This window comes from Genypterus blacodes, unplaced genomic scaffold (genome assembly GCF_046128005.1).
Source record: "Genypterus blacodes isolate CSIRO-AG114 ecotype Tasmania unplaced genomic scaffold, CSIRO-AGI_Gbla_v1 ptg000438l_1, whole genome shotgun sequence".
NCBI lineage: Eukaryota > Metazoa > Chordata > Actinopteri > Ophidiiformes > Ophidiidae > Genypterus > Genypterus blacodes.
In genome coordinates this window covers 2,786,807-2,805,000 of record NW_027467208.1, presented here as the reverse complement: position 1 = coordinate 2,805,000, position 18,194 = coordinate 2,786,807, and the positions used below count along the sequence as shown (strand labels likewise).

General features: G+C 49.5%; 1 protein-coding gene across 5 annotated transcripts in view; it reads left to right on the top strand.

The window, feature by feature from the left end:
- The window catches only part of yrk (Yes-related kinase), a 14,484-nt gene extending 7,456 nt beyond the window's left edge, over positions 1–7,028 (top strand). For 3 of the 5 annotated variants that reach the window (XM_076139352.1, XM_076139354.1, XM_076139353.1), the window contains exons 6-13: positions 175–278; positions 383–532; positions 1,892–2,056; positions 3,390–3,569; positions 3,947–4,023; positions 4,124–4,277; positions 4,522–4,653; positions 5,282–7,028. In XM_076139352.1, coding sequence (XP_075995467.1) covers positions 175–278; positions 383–532; positions 1,892–2,056; positions 3,390–3,569; positions 3,947–4,023; positions 4,124–4,277; positions 4,522–4,653; positions 5,282–5,490 — 1,171 coding nt within the window. In that variant the 3' untranslated portion in view covers positions 5,491–7,028. Of the gene's footprint in view, positions 1–174; positions 279–382; positions 533–1,891; positions 2,057–2,562; positions 2,719–3,389; positions 3,570–3,946; positions 4,024–4,123; positions 4,278–4,521; positions 4,654–5,281 lie in introns of all 5 variants that reach the window. The other 2 variants (XM_076139357.1, XM_076139355.1) reach the window with 2 other exon arrangements.
- Positions 7,029–18,194: the final 11,166 nt, after the last annotated feature.

Sequence of the window (18,194 nt, the reverse complement as noted above, 5' to 3'; positions counted from 1 at the left end):
ACACACACACACACACACACACACACACACCCACACACACACACACACTCACTCACACATGCATACACATAGAAACTCCTGTTAATACAATCATCTTTTAGTTTGAGGGCAGAGGTCGGGCAACGTGTGCTGTTGCTTTGGTGACCCTTGTTGTTTTCATTGTCATGGTGACAGGTGGTATTTTGGGAAGATGGGTAGAAAGGATGCAGAGAGGCAACTGCTGGGCCACGGCAACCAACGGGGAATTTTCCTCATACGAGAGAGCGAGACCACCAAGGGTGAGGAGGCCACGGGCTCTTCTCTCTACATCTCCCTCCTCTTCGCCATCCCCCTCCATCCTTCCTCATCCTCTTCTTCCTCTCCCCCCCCCCTCTCTCTGCAGGCGCCTACTCGCTGTCTATCCGTGACTGCGACGAAGCAAAGGGCGACCACGTCAAGCATTACAAGATACGCAAACTGGACAACGGCGGCTACTACATCACCACGCGGTCGCAGTTTGACACTGTGCCTCAGCTGGTGGAGCACTACACAGGTAACACACACACACACGCACACCCACACACACAAATACAGGTGTCACACACATCACTTCCTTCACACTTCAATCCCTAGGAGTGAAATAATGATTTTCTGACCATTTCTGATTCTCTGGAACAGAATTTGAGGTTTTCTGCATCCTTATTATTATTTTGTCTCTTTTACTTAAACATAAAGTGTAAGATGAAGTATTCTTGACTTCTGAAGTTTGGCCCAGAGTTGGCGCAGTAAGCCGGGTTCACACCCTCCACATCCTCCTCCGCCATCTGCCAACTCATGTGTGTGTATATGTCTGTGCGTGTGTTTGTGTGTATCTGCCCTCTTGTGGCTTGTGCTGATAATGCAAACCCTGCAGTGTGTTTGTGTGTGTGTGTGTGTGTGTGTGTGTGTGTGTGTGTGTGTGTGTGTGTGTGTGTGTGTGTGTGTTTGTGTGTGTGTGTGTGTGTGTGTGTGCTCTGTGTCTGCTACACCATCAGAGGAATCTCCATTTTTGACACATTTCTATAATTAAGAGATGCTACTTCCTGAAACTAAGTGAAACAAATTTTACCATCTGTGGTAAAAAAAAAAAAATGTTTAATTGTTTCAACTTTTTTTTCATAAATTCTTAAGACTCAGCAGATTTTTTTGGCAGTGCAGCAGAATGGTGAACGATCAGTTGACCGACAATAAAGTGTGTGTGTGTGTTGTTTCCTTTGCTCTTCCTGTTTACGACGCCGCTGCTCATTGTGTTTGAAACTGTTTTATTTATGAACGCTCGGAGTTTGAACTGCTTTTGCTTGTTTGTTTTTGCCTCTTTGTTTGTGTGGGTTGGGTTGAGTGGATTTTAAAACAAAACACTTCAAAGGTTATCAACATTGTTTTTAATAAATTGTGAGTAGAGGTGGGAGGCCGGAGAGGATTATAGAACAGTTTGAAGTGAATCTGGGTGTTTTAAAGTTATTAAATGTTGGTTTTAAAGGAGGATAGACAACCATTCAGACTGCTTGTCCTGTGGTAACACTAACTTACCACTAGATGGAAGCAGAGACACAGCCCGAAACAAAACACTCAGTACAATTTGATCTTTTATCTCCTTAGCTAATAGAGATACAGAAATAAGTTAGTTAGTAATCATCTAGTTACTCTGTGGAGGTTTAAAGGTCAATCAGTCAGGTTATAAAGGTCAAATATTCACCGAAATCCAGGTTTTGAGTGTGGAAGCAACTTAGAGAGAAATGGGTTTGCCAATGCTTTGGACTGTGAGTTGCTTAATGTTCTTGCTTTTGCTGCCTTTTCCTTGGCTCTTGCCTCTTTGTGCCGTTGTCCTCGCCCAACTGTCTGTTTGTCGCTCCTGTCTCTCTCTCTCTCTCAGAGAGAGCGGCGGGCCTGTGCTGCCGCTTGATCGGCAGCTGTAAGCGGGGCATGCCTAAGCTGGCCGACCTTTCGGTGAAGACCAAGGATGTGTGGGAGATTCCTCGCGAATCCCTCCAACTGATAAAGAAACTGGGCAACGGCCAGTTTGGAGAAGTCTGGATGGGTAGGAATGGTGGTGCTGCGTGGCGGCGGGGGGGGGGGGGAGACAGACATTGTACACCTGGATGGAAACTCCGGCCTGAATGTGTTGAGTGTTCAAGGTTCGGTAACGTCCAAACATTGACGGGAAGGTGCTGAACATTGTAGACAGAAGGAGTAGAGTGGACCAGCTTTCATATTATGAGCTGAGTGAAAACGCAGCAGTGGAACAAATCCGTGGAAAATCCCTCCGTGTGATCATGTAGATCATCACATAGAGGCTGGAACGGAACTTAATGAATAATAGAAACCCTTCCCTCTTCCATCCACGTGCGCACCGATCTGATCCTCCTCCCTGGTTTTGCATGAGCATGTGTCATCATCTCACCTCACCTCCTCCTTGTCACCCCATCCCATTTCTCTTCCATCTTCCATCCTTCACCCTTTACTCCCTCTCCATCTCTCCACCTCTCACCCCCCATCTTTCCCCATCTGCGTTCCCATCCTCACCTCTCACCCCGGCGGACCCAGGCACTAACGACGGTCTGTGTTGCTACCTCACCACCGCCTGTCCCAACTCCACCCCGCTCACCATGGGCCTGGGGCGGGACGCCTGGGAGGTGCACAGGGACGCCTTGGCCCTCGACAAGAAGCTGGGGCAGGGCTGCTTCGGGGACGTGTGGATGGGTGAGCCTGAGACTGACGCCGCCGCCGCTGCTGCTCTCTCTGATGCCCCCTGTAGGCGCAGAGTGGAAGTCTACCTGTCCCTGTCCTGTCCCAAGTAAACGTGTGACTGTGGTTGGTCTTTATGTACGTCAGTGAGTGTGACATTATTCCCAATGAACTGAGGATGTGTTCACAGTTATACCAGCTGTTGTTACGCCTAAGGGACCAATTTATCCACAATGGCGCACAGTTTCCCCTGACTAAACCCAGTGTGTTGTGTTTCTGAGGCCTGCCGAGCTCGGTGCCCGTCCATGTAACTCAGGTGCTGCTGGTGCTGACGTAAGACCAGTAAACCTCCGCCCCCCCCCTAACATCACCCTGTGTCATGACATGCATGCTCACAATAACAGTCACACGCATGCATCAGAGGATTGATACGTCTGTGTGTGTGTGTGTATGTGTGTGTGTGTGTGTGGTTATATATTTTTATCTGTATTGATGTAAAGTTTGAGAGTCTTGTTTTTCTGTGTGCTTGATGTTTATGTGTGTGTTTGTGTTGCCTGTATGTGTAGAGTACATTTAGACACTTTGTCCGTTTGCCAGACATGCCAGCACAGCACAGGGTGTGTGTGTGTGTGTGTGTGTGTCATGCTCTCTATGTGAGCATTAACATATCCTTGTCTGTATGCCAGGCATGTGGAACGGCACCACCAAGGTAGCAGTGAAGACTCTGAAGCCAGGAACCATGTCCCCCGAGGCCTTCCTGGAGGAGGCTCAGATCATGAAGAGACTCCGCCATGACAAGCTGGTGCAGCTCTACGCCGTGGTGTCTGAGGAGCCCATATACATCATCACCGAGTTCATGAGCCAAGGTATGGAGCCGCGTCAAAGCGTTCCGACTCGTGACACGGAGACGAGTCGGGCCCGTCAGATGGAAGCTTCACTGTTTCTCAAACTAAACTTCTTACTAAACTAAACACACACAAAAAAAATGGCACAGCCGCAGTGGAGACGTTTAGTTAACACACGGAGAAGCAGCTTCACGCTGAATCCTCCTAAGGAAAAGGAAGTGTAGTCACCTGGGAGAATCCTCTGCCGTTGGAACACACGAGTTCGAACCGGCGTAGTGCTGCTGCAGGGACACTCCCTGTGTTTCAGCCTGGGAAAGATTCAGTTTCAGCCCTCTTTACAATGAATTGACCCGTAAATGAAGGATTTCCGTGTTAATTTGAGCCACTTTGTTTCTCAGGAAGTTTGCTGGACTTCTTAAAAGACGGCGAGGGACAGAACCTGAAGCTGCCCCAGCTGGTGGACATGGCTGCACAGGTACGTCACACACACACACACACACACACACACACACACAAGCAGAATACGTTGGTAAGCATACTAAACCCGCTGCCTCTCCCTGTGTGTGTGTGTGTAGATCGCGGCTGGGATGGCGTACATCGAGAGGATGAACTACATCCACCGTGACCTGCGAGCGGCCAACATCCTCGTCGGAGAGAATCTGGTGTGTAAGATCGCCGACTTCGGCCTGGCCAGGCTCATCGAGGACAACGAATACACAGCCAGGCAAGGTAAGAGGTCATACATATTTCACATGTATGGGTGAGCGGGTTCGGTGTGTGTGTGTGTGTGTGTGTGTGCGTGTGTGTGTGCGATCTTTCATTCAGGGACAGATAAACCCGGGAGAGGCAGAACGCTGCACTTGCACTTGGTGATGATTAAGAGCATCTGCATCTGCCTCCATACATATATTTTTATACACTATACTCTAATTATCTGATCGTGCATCTTCACTGTGCGTTGCCATGGTTTCAGGCGCAAAGTTTCCCATTAAGTGGACGGCTCCGGAGGCTGCGCTGTATGGACGCTTCACCATCAAGTCAGACGTCTGGAGCTTCGGCATCCTCCTCACCGAGCTCATCACGAAAGGACGCGTGCCGTACCCAGGTACCCCCCTCACTCCCCCCCTCTCCCCCTCCCCCACACCTGACCAGATCGCACACACCGATCATCACCTGCGAGGCTCCTTAATGCAGCCACGGCGCCGCGCTGGTGGCCCCTGAGTAGCACCACTCAGGGCTTAAGTGCCTTTGCTAATGGATGCTTTGAAAACACATGCAGAGGGAGGTTTGTTCCCCTCCGTAAACACCTGGTTCCCTGCTGTGCAAGCACCGGCAGGCTTCCTCCTCCGTCTCCTCGCCCCGATTTCTTTCTTTTCGTTTTGGGGTGAGATCTGTGATGCTGCTGTAAAGAGCAGCACTATCCCTCGCAGTGTGTTATTGATACACTGACAGATAATATGGAGCTGCTCCTCCTCCTCCTCCTCCTAGCGGCTTTACATTTGAGCACTGTTTGTTTGTGTCTGTCAAAGGCTGGAACTCTCCACACACAGTGATGCCTAAACACCAGCGTTGTGGAAGCTTCCATGATATAGATAAATGTATTTTACTCTCTCTCTCTCTACTTTGTATCCTCATCCTGCATGCGTCTCCTCTCTCTCTCTCTCTCTCTCGCTCTCCCGTCTCCTCCCTTTGCTGCCTCCTCCTTCTGTCACCCCTTTGCTTCTCCCTCTTAGGCATGAACAACCGGGAGGTTCTGGAGCAGGTGGAGAGGGGCTACCGGATGCCCTGCGCCCCCGGCTGCCCCAGCTCGCTCCATGAACTAATGGTGCAGTGCTGGAGGCGGGAGCCAGACGAGAGGCACACCTTCGAGTACCTGCAGTCCTTCCTGGAGGATTACTTCACCGCCACGGAGCCCCAGTACCAGCCCGGAGACAACCTGTGACCACACACACACAAGCATAAACACACACACACACACACATAAACACATATCAGGCCGACGCGGAGCAACCCAGGGACAGACAAAGAGATACAGAGCTTTATCTACAGGCAGGCATGTCCTGGTGTACACATACGGGGACACACATTTAAGTACACAAAACAAACACACGCACACACACACACACATATAGATACATATCACTTTATCTTGGTTTCATTGTTTAAAGACAGTTTTTCCTCGTTTTTTTGGCGGTGAAGCGTCGCAGCCTATTAAAGAGAGATCAGTCAACCACGGTGAGGAGCAGAGTCGGAGCTCTACTGGTCAGGCCTCGCACTTTTGTTGCTTTACTCTGTAACCATGACAACAAGGAACTGAAAGAAGATGTAGATGGTTGTGGGGGTGGTGTGGAGGGGTGTGTGTGTGTGTGTGTGGGGGGGGGGTTGGTACATGATCTGTGCAGCTGCCATATATGTTCCTGTCCTTTGCTTTCGGTCTGCAGAGAGCTTCTTCTTCTTCCTCTTCTTCTTTTTTTTTTAAACAACCCTGCTGCAAAAATGTGCTGATACAGATACAGGTGGGATCAGGAGCAACAGGTTCTGCAGACATGTTCCTATTTCTGTGACTTATGGCTGGACTACTAACTCCTCCACAGCCCCCAGAAGACGCCGGGTGAATCCATGCTGTAACCGAGGGATCACGCTCTAAGCACCACCAGCATTGGTTTAGCAGAATCAGGAGGACGTTTCAGCGTTATCTTACTGAAATGTCCGTGTAAACCTTCATATCACTGTGTGCCTAACTGTTACATCAAGAACCTGTTTAGATTGAAGTACCTTTACTACTGTGCATCAAGGAAAGCTCTTTGTTTGTCTGATACCTGTATGATGATTAATGTTGTATGAACTGTCTCTTTTGGTTTTAATTTAACTCAGTTATATCCTCGCGTGCCAAAGAATTATATATCTAGCAGTATGTATACAGTTTTCAACCCTTGGGAGGGCAGGATGAAGTGTCACACACACTCTCTCACACACACGCAGGGGAAAGGCCAGCGTCAGTGGGCTTTGGCAAGATTGCATTTTTAGTGTGTAACCTTTATGTTGAGATCCTCCTGTCATATAAGTGTAATAAAAATCTGATATCTGTGTGTGTGTGTATTTGCTTTCCCCTCCCTGTGAAACCTTCTAGTTTGGTTAATCGCTTCCCAAACGTTCCCAGAAGGCCGCTGTGTAAGGTTCCCTCGATGTGTCACAATGTCTCTCACATTAGAAAAGCGTTCCAGAATGTTTCTTTAACTCAAATATTGTTAGTTTATGAGGTTATTACTGCGTGTTGTGCGTTCTGAGGCACATGTGGCCACTTGATTAGCGGGGGAGGGGGGATCTATTAATATTATCACCTGTCGTTCAGTGCCACTCTATACATATCAGCGCCTCTAATTATGGGCGCAACAATTAGCACTGAGTTGTGTCGTGGCATCCACACCTGTGACACAACAAGCTTCACATTAGACTGCACAGGTGTACCTAATAAAGTGGCCACTCAGTGTATAATGAAGCGCTTTAATTTGCGGTGTGTTTGTGCAAATCGTCCTATTTTTGTATTCATAACACACACATGCAAAGAGTGTGACATGTATTTGACTGATAAAACATTTTTTGCTTTAGTAATTGAGCGAATTGCAGTGGAAAGGCACTCATTTATATTTTGATAAATGTAAATAAACAGAATTGCAAAGAGGCGTTTATCAATAAGAGTGTGTGTCCTGCTTGGGTTCTCCTGTACACACACACACACACACACACACACACACAGGACAAGTTCACATGAGGACATTTAACGGGCCTATTCTTTATGTGTCAGGGATCCACAGAAATTGTTCTCAGTCCTCTGCAATTCCTCTCTGTTCTCCCCTCCTCCTCCTCCTCCTCCTCTTTATCTCTCCCTCCCTCGCTCCCCCTCCCCTCTCCTCCCTCCCTCTATCAAACTACGCTTCCCATAGTTCCAGATGCGTAAAGTCGGAGCAGCTACGGGTGCCCGGATGGCTTTGACAGCCAGGCACGTTGGAGCACAGCGGCGGAGACAGAGAGCTGGAATTGCAGAGGCAGAGGCGCTGCACGGGCGCTCGGTCGGTCTTTCGCCTCCCGCATACCGGGGAGTCCCGTGGCTGTCACCCAAAGCGGAGCGCGGGGCTTGAACGCAGCTGTGTCAGCGCGTAAATTGGGAAGAACGCCGTGAACCCGCAACCCTGCGCCCAATGTCTCCCCCCCGTTTTGCGTCTTTTAAACCTTTGCGGGTGCAGATGTTGCTGGGAGCCTGAGGAGCGGCTTTCGCTTTTTTTTTTTTTTTTTCTTCCTTGGCCGCGCGAGACGGGAGGCGCGCGCGACAAACACGAGGAGAGCAGACGGCGTTTAGCGTCAACGTGGGTGGACTTTGTCCCTCCGACACCGCGGGGAGCCCGCATGATGGAGGGGACACGCCGGACCGCCGGAGCCGCCAGGGCGACGGCGCCGTGACCCGGCAGACAGGACAGCAGGAGCGAAGCCCCGCCAGCCGCCGTCCCGACGCGTGAGCACCGCAACAGCTCCGCCAGCAGCCCCGCTCCTCTCTCTCTCTCTGTGTCTCTCTCTCCCTCTCTCTCTCTGTGTCTCTCTGTCTCTCTCGCTCTGTCTCTCTCTCTCTCGGTGAGTGCGCCTTCAGCATCTTGTGTACACAAACACCAAAGCGCCGCTCACCGTCCGCCGAGACTCCGCCAGCTGTGCCGCTGTACGCTTCTCTTTTTGTCTGGGTTTGACATTAACACCGCGCCGGTGCCGTTTACCGGGACGGAGCTCCGCATGCGTGCCGTTCGCGCTGCTGGGTCACCTGGGCTTTATTCCGGCCAATGCAGCATGTGGGGTGAGATGTGTTCACTTCACACACATGACACACACACATACATACACATACATGTTGTTGGATGTATGCGCACATGTGAGCCGTGTGTGTGTTTAGGATGCGCTCACTTATCTGTGTTCATCCAGGGTCATGGCATCCTGCTGACACACACTGTCCCCTCAGACTAGCTCCTCTGAGTTTGATGGGACTTCACCTATGAGCTGTGTGTTTGTGTGTGTGTGTGACCCCCATACAGACTGTGACGGACAGATGTTTGTCAGTCAAACCGTGTCCTGTCCTGTCCTGTCCTTTCCTGTCCCTGGGTCGTACATACAGCGGCAGGTCCTGCAGCTACAACCCAGGGTCGGTGTGGGTGTGTGTGTGTGTGTTCGGCTGGTGATATGCACCACGCTCATGGTGGTGATTATCAGCTCTTGTCTGTGGTGTAGGGTGTGTGTGTGTGTGTGTGTGTGGTGGGGTTGGGTGGGGGTGCAAAGGGAGCATGAGAGGTAGAGAGAAGTCAATGTCAATGTCTGGGCTGTGACAGTTCGTTATTTAAGGGGCCCTCAGCGCTGTGAACAGGCTGTCCTAGTGCAGGTGCCTTTAGTATGCAGAGTGATGCTCTCTCTCTCTCTCTCTCTCTCGCTCTCTCTCGCTCTCTCTCGCTCTCCCTCTCCCTCTGTCTGTCTGTCTTTGTCTGTCTGTCTGTCTGTCTCACTCTCAGGCTGGATGAGGAGCGAGTTCTCTCACTGGCACGTCCACTTGGACTTAATGAATAATTTCAATCCTCTGAATGCTGGAATGAAAAGCAAATGGCCTTACCTTGGCTTTCAGCCACTGTCTGTCAGACTTGTCTTGAGAGTGTGCCCCCCCTGTGTGTGTGTGTGTGTGTGTGTGTCAAACAGAGAATGTGAACATATAACAGCTTAGGCCTATTGTGCTTCCTACCTGAGTGAGCGGGGCTAGTTGTCATAGCAACGGCCTTGTAGCTCCGTTGATGTTCCTCCTGTCCTCATTGGCAGGGTCAGCGCACCTAACACACCACATCTCGTCTCAAAGCTGTGTGTGTGTGCGTGTGTGATTGTGTGTGTGTGTCCTTGCTGATTTCAGTGTGTGTGCCGTTGAAGTGCCTTTTGTTTGCGCCTTACTGCAGTGTACAGACGTGTGGGTTGATGGCACAAGTCAGGCTGTATGCGTGCGTGTGTGGGTTCGTGTGTGTGTGTGTGTGCGTGCGTGTGTGTTCAGTGTCACAAAGATAGACCCTGCCGATATGACAGGCGATGGCTCAACCAATCACCTGCTTTCTCTCTCTGCCAATCAGCATGTGAGGTTGCCATAGTCCGGCTTCCTCTTGATATGGAGGTCGCCATGGAGATGGAGCAAACAGAACGGACTCATATGTTGAAATATGCACGCACACACACACACACACACACAGCTGCAACATTAAATGGTGCAGTGTGTCGACGTCTGGTGGCCTCGTGGTCTTTGGGGGGAAAAGTTGCGCGTTGCGTTTGAGGACGGCGCCACCTGTTGATCGAGTGAATACTTTAGCGGTTGCAGTACGTGGAGCAGAGCACTGTGGGGGTGACGGGGGTCAAACACAGAGGATGCAGGATAGTTTTCATGCCTTATATATACATTAGATTCCTTTCAAATTCTGCTTCTCTACAATAAATAACAATAAACAGGAAGTAAACGACAAACAATGGCTTCATCTCCACAGTAATGACACATACTAAGGCTGCCCTACATTCTAAACAGTACAGGTAGAATCCCCGGCGCGTGTTTTGTTCTATACTTCGATACGATGAGTCATCTGAGGCGTTGAGTTTATATTTGCACAGATGAGGTTTGCCGGTGGTTTCATGTATATTCGCCTTGTAGAAACACAACAAAGGGCTGTTTGGGTTCTTTAAAAAGTCTGCCAGGATGACGACGCCGGCGCTCCTCTTTGAACTCGCTCGCTACAGATATATTCCTGTCATTCAGAGAGGGAAATCTACGCCGAGCTTTGTGAATGAGTCAGGCTATTATTACTCAGCACTTGAGATGCCTCCCAAAAAAAAAAAAAGCAGGAAAATTGATTTTTTTTGGCCGCAAACTCACATTAACAGACATTTTCCCAGTGAGCCCGGAGCCTAAACCTGAACGTGGAGATGCAAATGATCTCAATTACACCCACATGCTTCTGTCTCCTCTGTCTGCTCCTTGATGATGATGTTCTTTGGTTTCCCCCCCTTTGTGATGCTCAGACCCAAACCCACTCTGCCTTCTTCTTTACATTCAAACCTGAGGAATATTCAGGACGAGGACGTTTTCACTGCAGCCTTTACTGTTTTGGGGTAATGGCCGAATTAATTACGGCTCCGTCCTTGGAGTGAAGGGTCCCGCCTTTTATGACTCCTATTAAACTAATCATCACCTGAAGTGAAATCGCATTCGACGCACGCAGGTTAATGTGCCTCCACTCCCCCACACACAGACGCACACACACACACACACACACACACACACACACACACACACACAGAAGCACACACACACACACACACACACACACAGCATCCATTTAGTGTTATTGTAAGCAGTGTTTGTACTCAATTCTGTCACCTCCCACACGATACATTCATAAAACGCCTCCCTGTGCCAAAGGGACTCAATCAGAGACGTCTCCCCTTTTTATTCTTTCTCTCCTGCCTCCCTCTCTTCATCCTCTCCCTCTGCACCTCACCTCCTCATTCTCCCTCTCCGTCTCTCACTTCCCTCCCACCTCACAGGTCTGGTTGCAGCCGGTTTGAGTCTGACAGTAGAGAGGAAGCGTCGACCTCTCACCTCTGGAGGATGGAGGGAGGGAGGCAGGCAAGGGGAGAGGGATGATGGAGGGCAGAGGGGTGGAGGGAAGCTGCAAGAGTAAGAGGTCAAAGAACAGCAGAGATTTGCGAGGAACGAGAGAGAGAGAGAGAGAGAGAGTGAGGAGAGATGGGGGGAGGGACAGAGGGAGAGAGAGGACGGAGGGGTCAGGAAGAAACAGGGTGATAAATGAAGAGGGGGGAGATGGAAGGATGAGGAGAGAGAGGTGTGAGAGTAGAGAGAGAGAGAGGGAGAGAGAAGCTGCTGTGTACCTCCCTAACAAGCTGGACAGAATCAGCTCAATTATTAAAGAGGAGAGCGATGGTGAAAACACGCAGACACACACATACACACGCGCACACACACACACCTCTCTCACTGTCTGTCTGTGGCACACAACACACATGCACCCGCACACACTCAGTGGCGCGACAGATTGACGTCAACACACTTACGTTGCCTTTTCCTATATGTTTGCACATGTGTGTGTTTATCGAGCATTGTTTTCGTGTGTGTGTGTGTGTGTGTGTGTGTGTGTGTGTGTGTGTGTGTGTGTGTGTGTGTGTGTGTGTGTGTGTGTGTGTGTGTGTGTGTGTGTGTGTGTGTGTGTGTGTGTGTGTGTGTCTCTCTCTGTGTCTGTTCTTAAAAACAGTGAGTCAGACAATAAGCAGAGACTAGTTAGCGATTCTTCTCTACATCACCCCCTCCACGCGCACACACACACAGGCATTTTCGCACACGCACACACACTACCCAATTTTGCTTCAGTGTAGCACAAATGTCGTCCCAACGTTCCAGCAGCGTGGTTCCAATGTCCTCCCATCAATATGAACAGATAATCAGAGCACTGAGGGTTCTGTCTATAAATCCCTGCAGTGGATAGACTTCTCTCTCCCCTCACTCCCTTCCTCCTCTCCTCCTTCTCCTCTTCCTCTTCCTCCTCCTCCTCCTCCTCCTCTCCCGCTCTTGCCCGTTCCACCCTTGTTTCTACTCCTCCTTTTACTTCTCTTACTCTCTCTCTCTCCCTCTCTCTTTCTTCTTTCCCTCTCCCTCCTTCTCTGAGGATGTGTATGCCCCCAAGGGACCAGAAGATTTGCTACCTTCCAGGAGAGAAAGAGATTGTGTGTGTGGTGTGTGAGTGTGTGTGTGTGTCCTTGTCTGTGTCTACGCACATGTGTGCACACCAGGATGATAGTGTGTGTGTGTGTGTGTGTGTGTGTGAGAGAGAGAGAGAGAGAGACAGAGTGAGGACACACACTTCCTGAGACAGAAAAGGAGAAAGGGAGAGAGAGAGGCAGGGAGAGAGAGGCATGGGTGAGCAAGCGAGTGAGAGAGTGAAAGCAGGAGGCTGTGGAGGGGGAGGAGAGAGAGAGGGAGATAAGAGAGAAAGACAGAGAGTAGTTGGGGAGAAAGGGGAAGATGGATGAATGCACTGCGCACTGTGAGAGAGTGTGTCTGTGTGTGTGTGTGTGTATGTGTGTGAGAGAGAGAGAGAGAGAGAGAGAGAGAGAGAAAAGAGAGACAGAGATAGATGGCAGAGAGATGCAGGTAGACGGAGAGAGACGGAGGGGTTTCTTATCCTCTCAGCAGAAGTCATAATTTCTTTGAGTGTGCACAGATGTGTGTGTGTGTGTGCATGCGCGTGCCTGATGCGTTTGCGTGTGAGTGTGTTTGGAAGGCTCACTCAGGCTTGGGGCCAAGAGCTGGAGAGGTACAGTCAGTGGTGTAGCATTTGTATGTGTGTGTGCACGGGTGTGTGTGTGTGTGTCTGTGCGCGTTCTTGTTGAGGCTGTGTGTATGTTGAGGCTGTGGCTGATGAGCTGTCAGTACCTACAGTTGGAATGTTCACAAGGCGGCCATTGTTGTTCAAACAGCCAGCAGCCTTCTCCTTGGCAACGGGCGCTGCAGCAGCGTCTCCCACAGCAACTGTGGAACAGGAGCACGGAGAGAGGAGGAGTCAGGAAGTCAGGGCCGCAGCACAGAGGCCCCTCTCCAAAACACTGGCCTCAAGGTCTAAGTGTGTGTCGGGGTCCAAGCATCTGGTTTGTGTGTCCTCTGTGTGTGAGTCAGACATGTGTGTGACTCTGCGTGTGCGGGGTTTTTGAGTTTGTGAGTTTTAGCCAGCGTGACAACATTGATCTCTGTTAGTGTGAGAGCAGGCTCGCGGTTAAATGCCTGTGTGTGTGTGTGTGTGTGTACGTGCATGTTCCCGTACTTTTCGTGCGTTCTCATTTGCCGACATGTATCTACTGTACATCCTTGTTTGTGTGTGTTCCTATATGTGTGCACACGCGCACACAGGCGTTCAGCTGCCACGGTCGGTCACGTGACCTGAGTGAGGGGCGGCCATCAGCGGTGCCAGGAAACTGCCTGCAGGGAGAGAGAGAGAGAAAGAGAGAGAGAGAGAGAGAGAGAGGGGTAGGCAAAGTGAGAGATAAGGGAGGGATGTTGGGGAGTGGGAGTGTGTATGTGTGTGGTGAGATGTGGGAGGGAGGCGGGAGTTGGGGGGTACAGAGAGATGAGAGTGGGAACAGTGAGGGAGGAAGAGGAATGGGGTAATACAGTTCTCCTTGTCCTAAAATAACTACAGCATATAGGCTCCTGCACAAACAACAGGAGAGAGAGAGAGAGAGAAGGAGAGAGAGGGAGAGAGAGAGATGGGGTTCTGGTTGTGTTTCCAGCTTCCTCTCCAGTCCCCTGTGTGCATCCTTGGCTGTGCTGCCACTGTATGTGGTGTGTGTGAAGTCTGTTTACGTTAGATGTGTGTGTGTGTGTGTGTGTGTGTATGTGTGTGTGTGTCTGTCTGAGCATCTGTCTGAGTGTCTGCCTTTGTGTTTGTCTGCACACATGGTTTATGAGCTGGTCTTTCTTCATTTATACTTTATGTGTGCGTGTGTGTGTGTGTGTGTGTGCACGTGTCGACTCTTGGCAGGAAAAATCTCGCGCACTCGCCGATGATGAAGATCATTAGGAATTTCCTGCAGCTGGGGAGTCGGGAGTGTTGAAAGTGGAACGGGTGGGATGTGAGTCGCTTAGAGGAAGAGAGCGGAGGTCAAAGTGAAGGAGAGTGGGGGGGCGGGTTATACTGTTAGTGTGTTTGTAAGGCCTGTGTGTGTGTGTGTGTGTGCGCGAGTGTGTGTGTGGTGCATGGAGCAGTAGCCCACCAACCCCAGTAGTGATATCAAACTTTCTAATCTAATAGAAATAGAAATGAGAAGGAAAACGTTACTGAAGTCGAACCGACCACGATTGATCGATTATGATTAACTGCCCGATTCAAACAAATAATCGATGAAAAATGCCTGTGATTGATTATTCATCAATAAGACCCCACGCTGCAGCCCAGCTGGTTGTAGTAATGTGTCATAAACTTGGCTTGTAAAGGCAGTTTGGATGAGCGTCGGGGGACGAAGAGGCCAGACGCATAATTTGGAACATTTCACATAAAAACCTAAAGTTAAATAAAGAACATAAACAACAAACAGAGCTTCAGTTTGTTTATCCTAACAGATTGTACAAACTCATCTGAAATTAGCCAAAATTAAGATGATTTATTATTAAAGTTATGATTAGAAATAGACTCATACTCTGATCGTTATACAAATAGCTCTGATCTGATTAATAATTGAAAAAATAATTGGTAGATTAATCGATTACCAAAATAATCGATAGTGAAAACTCTTAATCTAAGGTCAAAGCATCCTTAACCCTTTTCGCCCCGTGGTGCCAGCAGACAGACGTCTTCCTGTTCACATGCTAACACTCAACAAGCAGCAGCAGACATACTCCGGTCATGTGACATGGTTTGTGGTCAGCTCGTAATTTTGGACACGCTACCCAGACTTTATTGGACGGCATCGACTAGAAACTCTATCTACTAAAAACTCGATTAACGGTTCAAATGTCAATAAATAGTAAACTAAGCTACAATGAGACAACTAGAGCTGGATTGGAATTAAACCTTTTATTTAATCTGTGATAATCTTATATTTTGTTATTACATTTTCATCATCATATCAATCATCTCTTTTACGTTTCAACCAAACTCATTTAAAACCCTGAATTCTTTTCTTTCTGAGATTCATTTAGATAGTTTGATAATTCATCACTGTTTGTTTCCCAGAATGTGGGTCAGAGTTGCTCTTCTTTTATCTTTTCAGTTTTTGTTTGGAAATGTGTTCCAAGTGCCAGAGAATTTCTTTCCACCATTGTTTTGCATTAAATAACTCTCTATCTACCTTTACTGCACACTGACTCTCAACCATTCCTTGAGGTTGCTAGTTCAAAAACTGTGAGGCAAGAGAAAACAAAATGTTTCTGAAGCCTACCTGTATTTAACACAAAGCAAAGAGGCATTTTGATGTGATCATTAAAGGGATGAGAGCGTTGAGGGTCTGCGGCGGCTCTGCTCGTGTCAGTCGAAGGTTGTTGTGTTTTGTATTGGAGATGTTTCTTTTGAAATAAAGTTGGTGTGTTATTTTATTGACATTGCCCCCCACACGCCGAGCCCTCTAACCATAAATCACGGCTAAGTGTTTGATGTGATTTTGGCTGAGTACCTGGCTGCACACACTCGGTGCTTACAGTTCATCAGCTGCATTGAAGTAACGTTGTGTAATGATGCTTCGGTGATAAAGGCAGACAGATGTTTACCATCTGGGATAGAACACCATGCACTTGTTTCCTCACCTTTTTCAACTGGAAACATCTCACGGATGACTTGAAAAACTTGTCAGGCACTGAGTTGTCTGTTGTCTTTGGAATTATTCCCCTCACTTTGCTTTGACGGATGGGTTTCAGTGGGAGGAGAGGAGGCGAGGCGAGGCGCCCGGGCTGCAGGTTGAGGTTGCGTTGGGGTCTGAGTGGCGTGGAGGAGCGAGAGGCTGATGGTAGCTGAGTTTCTGCACGGTGTCACTCAGTCTCTGTGGACCCCCTGACCCACTTCCCCCTCCTCTCTCCCTTGCTCCTCCTCACTTGGCCTCACATACACTTTCTCCATCTCTCTCTCTCTCTCTCTCCCTCTGCCTCTCGCTCTGTTTTATCCCCCCTTCTTCTTATCTGTCTAAACCGCTCTGTGGAGCTCCCCCTCCTCCCCTCACCCCCCCCCCCCCCCCCCTCTCCCTTTCTCCCCCCCCTCCATACACCCCCCCTCCCTTCCTCCTCCTCCCTTACACCCCCCCATGCTGTTTCGGTGCTGCTGCCTGTCTCTTAGCAACAACTGCACACCCGTTAGAGCTCAGTGAGTGCTTTTACAAACACACCCAGGAAGACACACTCGCACACTCAGACACACACCCGCGCGCGCACACACACATATGCACAGGCCTACGTGCACGGCCACGTACACACACACAGGGTCTAGTTCCTCATTGAGGGCTGCTGCTGGCAGGCCTGTGAGTCTGCGAGGCTTTGTGGCAGAGAGATAGATGGGAAGAGAATAGATAGAGCGACCATGTGCAGAGTGACGCTGCCTCTCAGTCGATGCACAACAGGGCAACTGACCAAATTGGAAAATGACAGCCTCTTGTCTGACGAATTAACACCCACGCGTACACACTGGCTGTATGGACGCGTGCCTTGGCGCCTTTCATGTACAAACACGCTAAGGCGGGAAACTTTTTCGGAGCGCAAAACATGCGAATCCTTAAACCATCATATCGATCACAGGAGAGCTGCCGGTTGTCAAACAGACTCAAGCGATTCGTCATGTGGGAGCGGCGCACGCCATCGCCAGTTTTCACGGAGACAATAGTATACCGCTGTGTGTTCCAAAGCCCCAGAGCCATTCACAGTCAAACGCACCAACACCAAATTGCTATGTATGACAGTGAATATATTGGAATGTTGTTTGATAGATGCCAGGCGTGTTTGTTTAAACAATGAATCATAGTGGGAGTTTCTCATTGGCTGGCATCTAAGCCCTGTCAGAATGCCCCCTGCAGAGCACAGTAGAGGCATATTTGCATGTGTGTCTTTGTTTCTTGTGTGATTGTGCGTGACTATCTGCGCGTGTGTGTGTGTGAGTGTGTGTGTGCGTGTGTGATATGTACGTCTTTATGTGCAAATCGCTGTGTGAGTGTGTGGGAGGATGAAGCTGCTGGGGCATATTTGCATGTGTGTCTTTGTGTGTCGGCGTGTGTCGCTGCGCGTGCGCACGTGTGACTATGTGAGTGTGTGTGTGTGTGAGGGTGTGTGCACGTCCTCGTAAGTACGGATGTTTAATTTAAACGTGTGCTCTTCTGCTCTCACACACCGGTCAGATGGAGTCTTAATTAATGAATGTTGTTAATTAGACTGGAGAGATAGTGAGAAGGAAAGTGAGAGGAAGAGATGAAGAGAGAGGCAGCGAGTCAGCATTGGATGTTTAGGCACGAGTGGAATGGGTGAAGAGGTTAAAGAATAACTATAAACTGCATGTGTGTGTGTGTGTGTGTGTGTGTATACATAATTGTGTGTCCCCGTTGTGTCATTCGTCATGCGCCGCTCCATGTGTGCAGCCCAAACTCCCCCTCTCCTCCTCCTCCTCCCCCTCCACTTCCTCCTCCTCCTCTCGCCTCCTGTACCTCCCTCTCTCCTTCCCGCCGCCTGTCTTCAATCTCCATCCATCCCTCCTCTTCCCGTCCTTTCACCCTCTCAATCATTCGCCTCCCCGTACTTCTTCTGTCTCTCACTTTCTCACCCGTTCACTACTTGCTAGTGTCTTTCGCCACCCACCCTCCCCCCTCCCCTCCATCGCTCCCCATCCTTCTCCCCCTCCCCTCCTCCTCCTCCTCCTCCTAATCAGAGCCATATGTTGGAGAGGAAGGCAGAGAGATGTGGTGATGGACAGGATTTTATTCTACGTGGATACGTTCTACAGCGTTGCCGTCTGCTGTTTTTGCATATAGATGTGTGTGAGTGTGAGTGTGTGTGTGTGTGTGTGTGTGTGTGGCCGCTGTGATCTTGTCTTTGAATGTGCAGATCCTACTGACTTT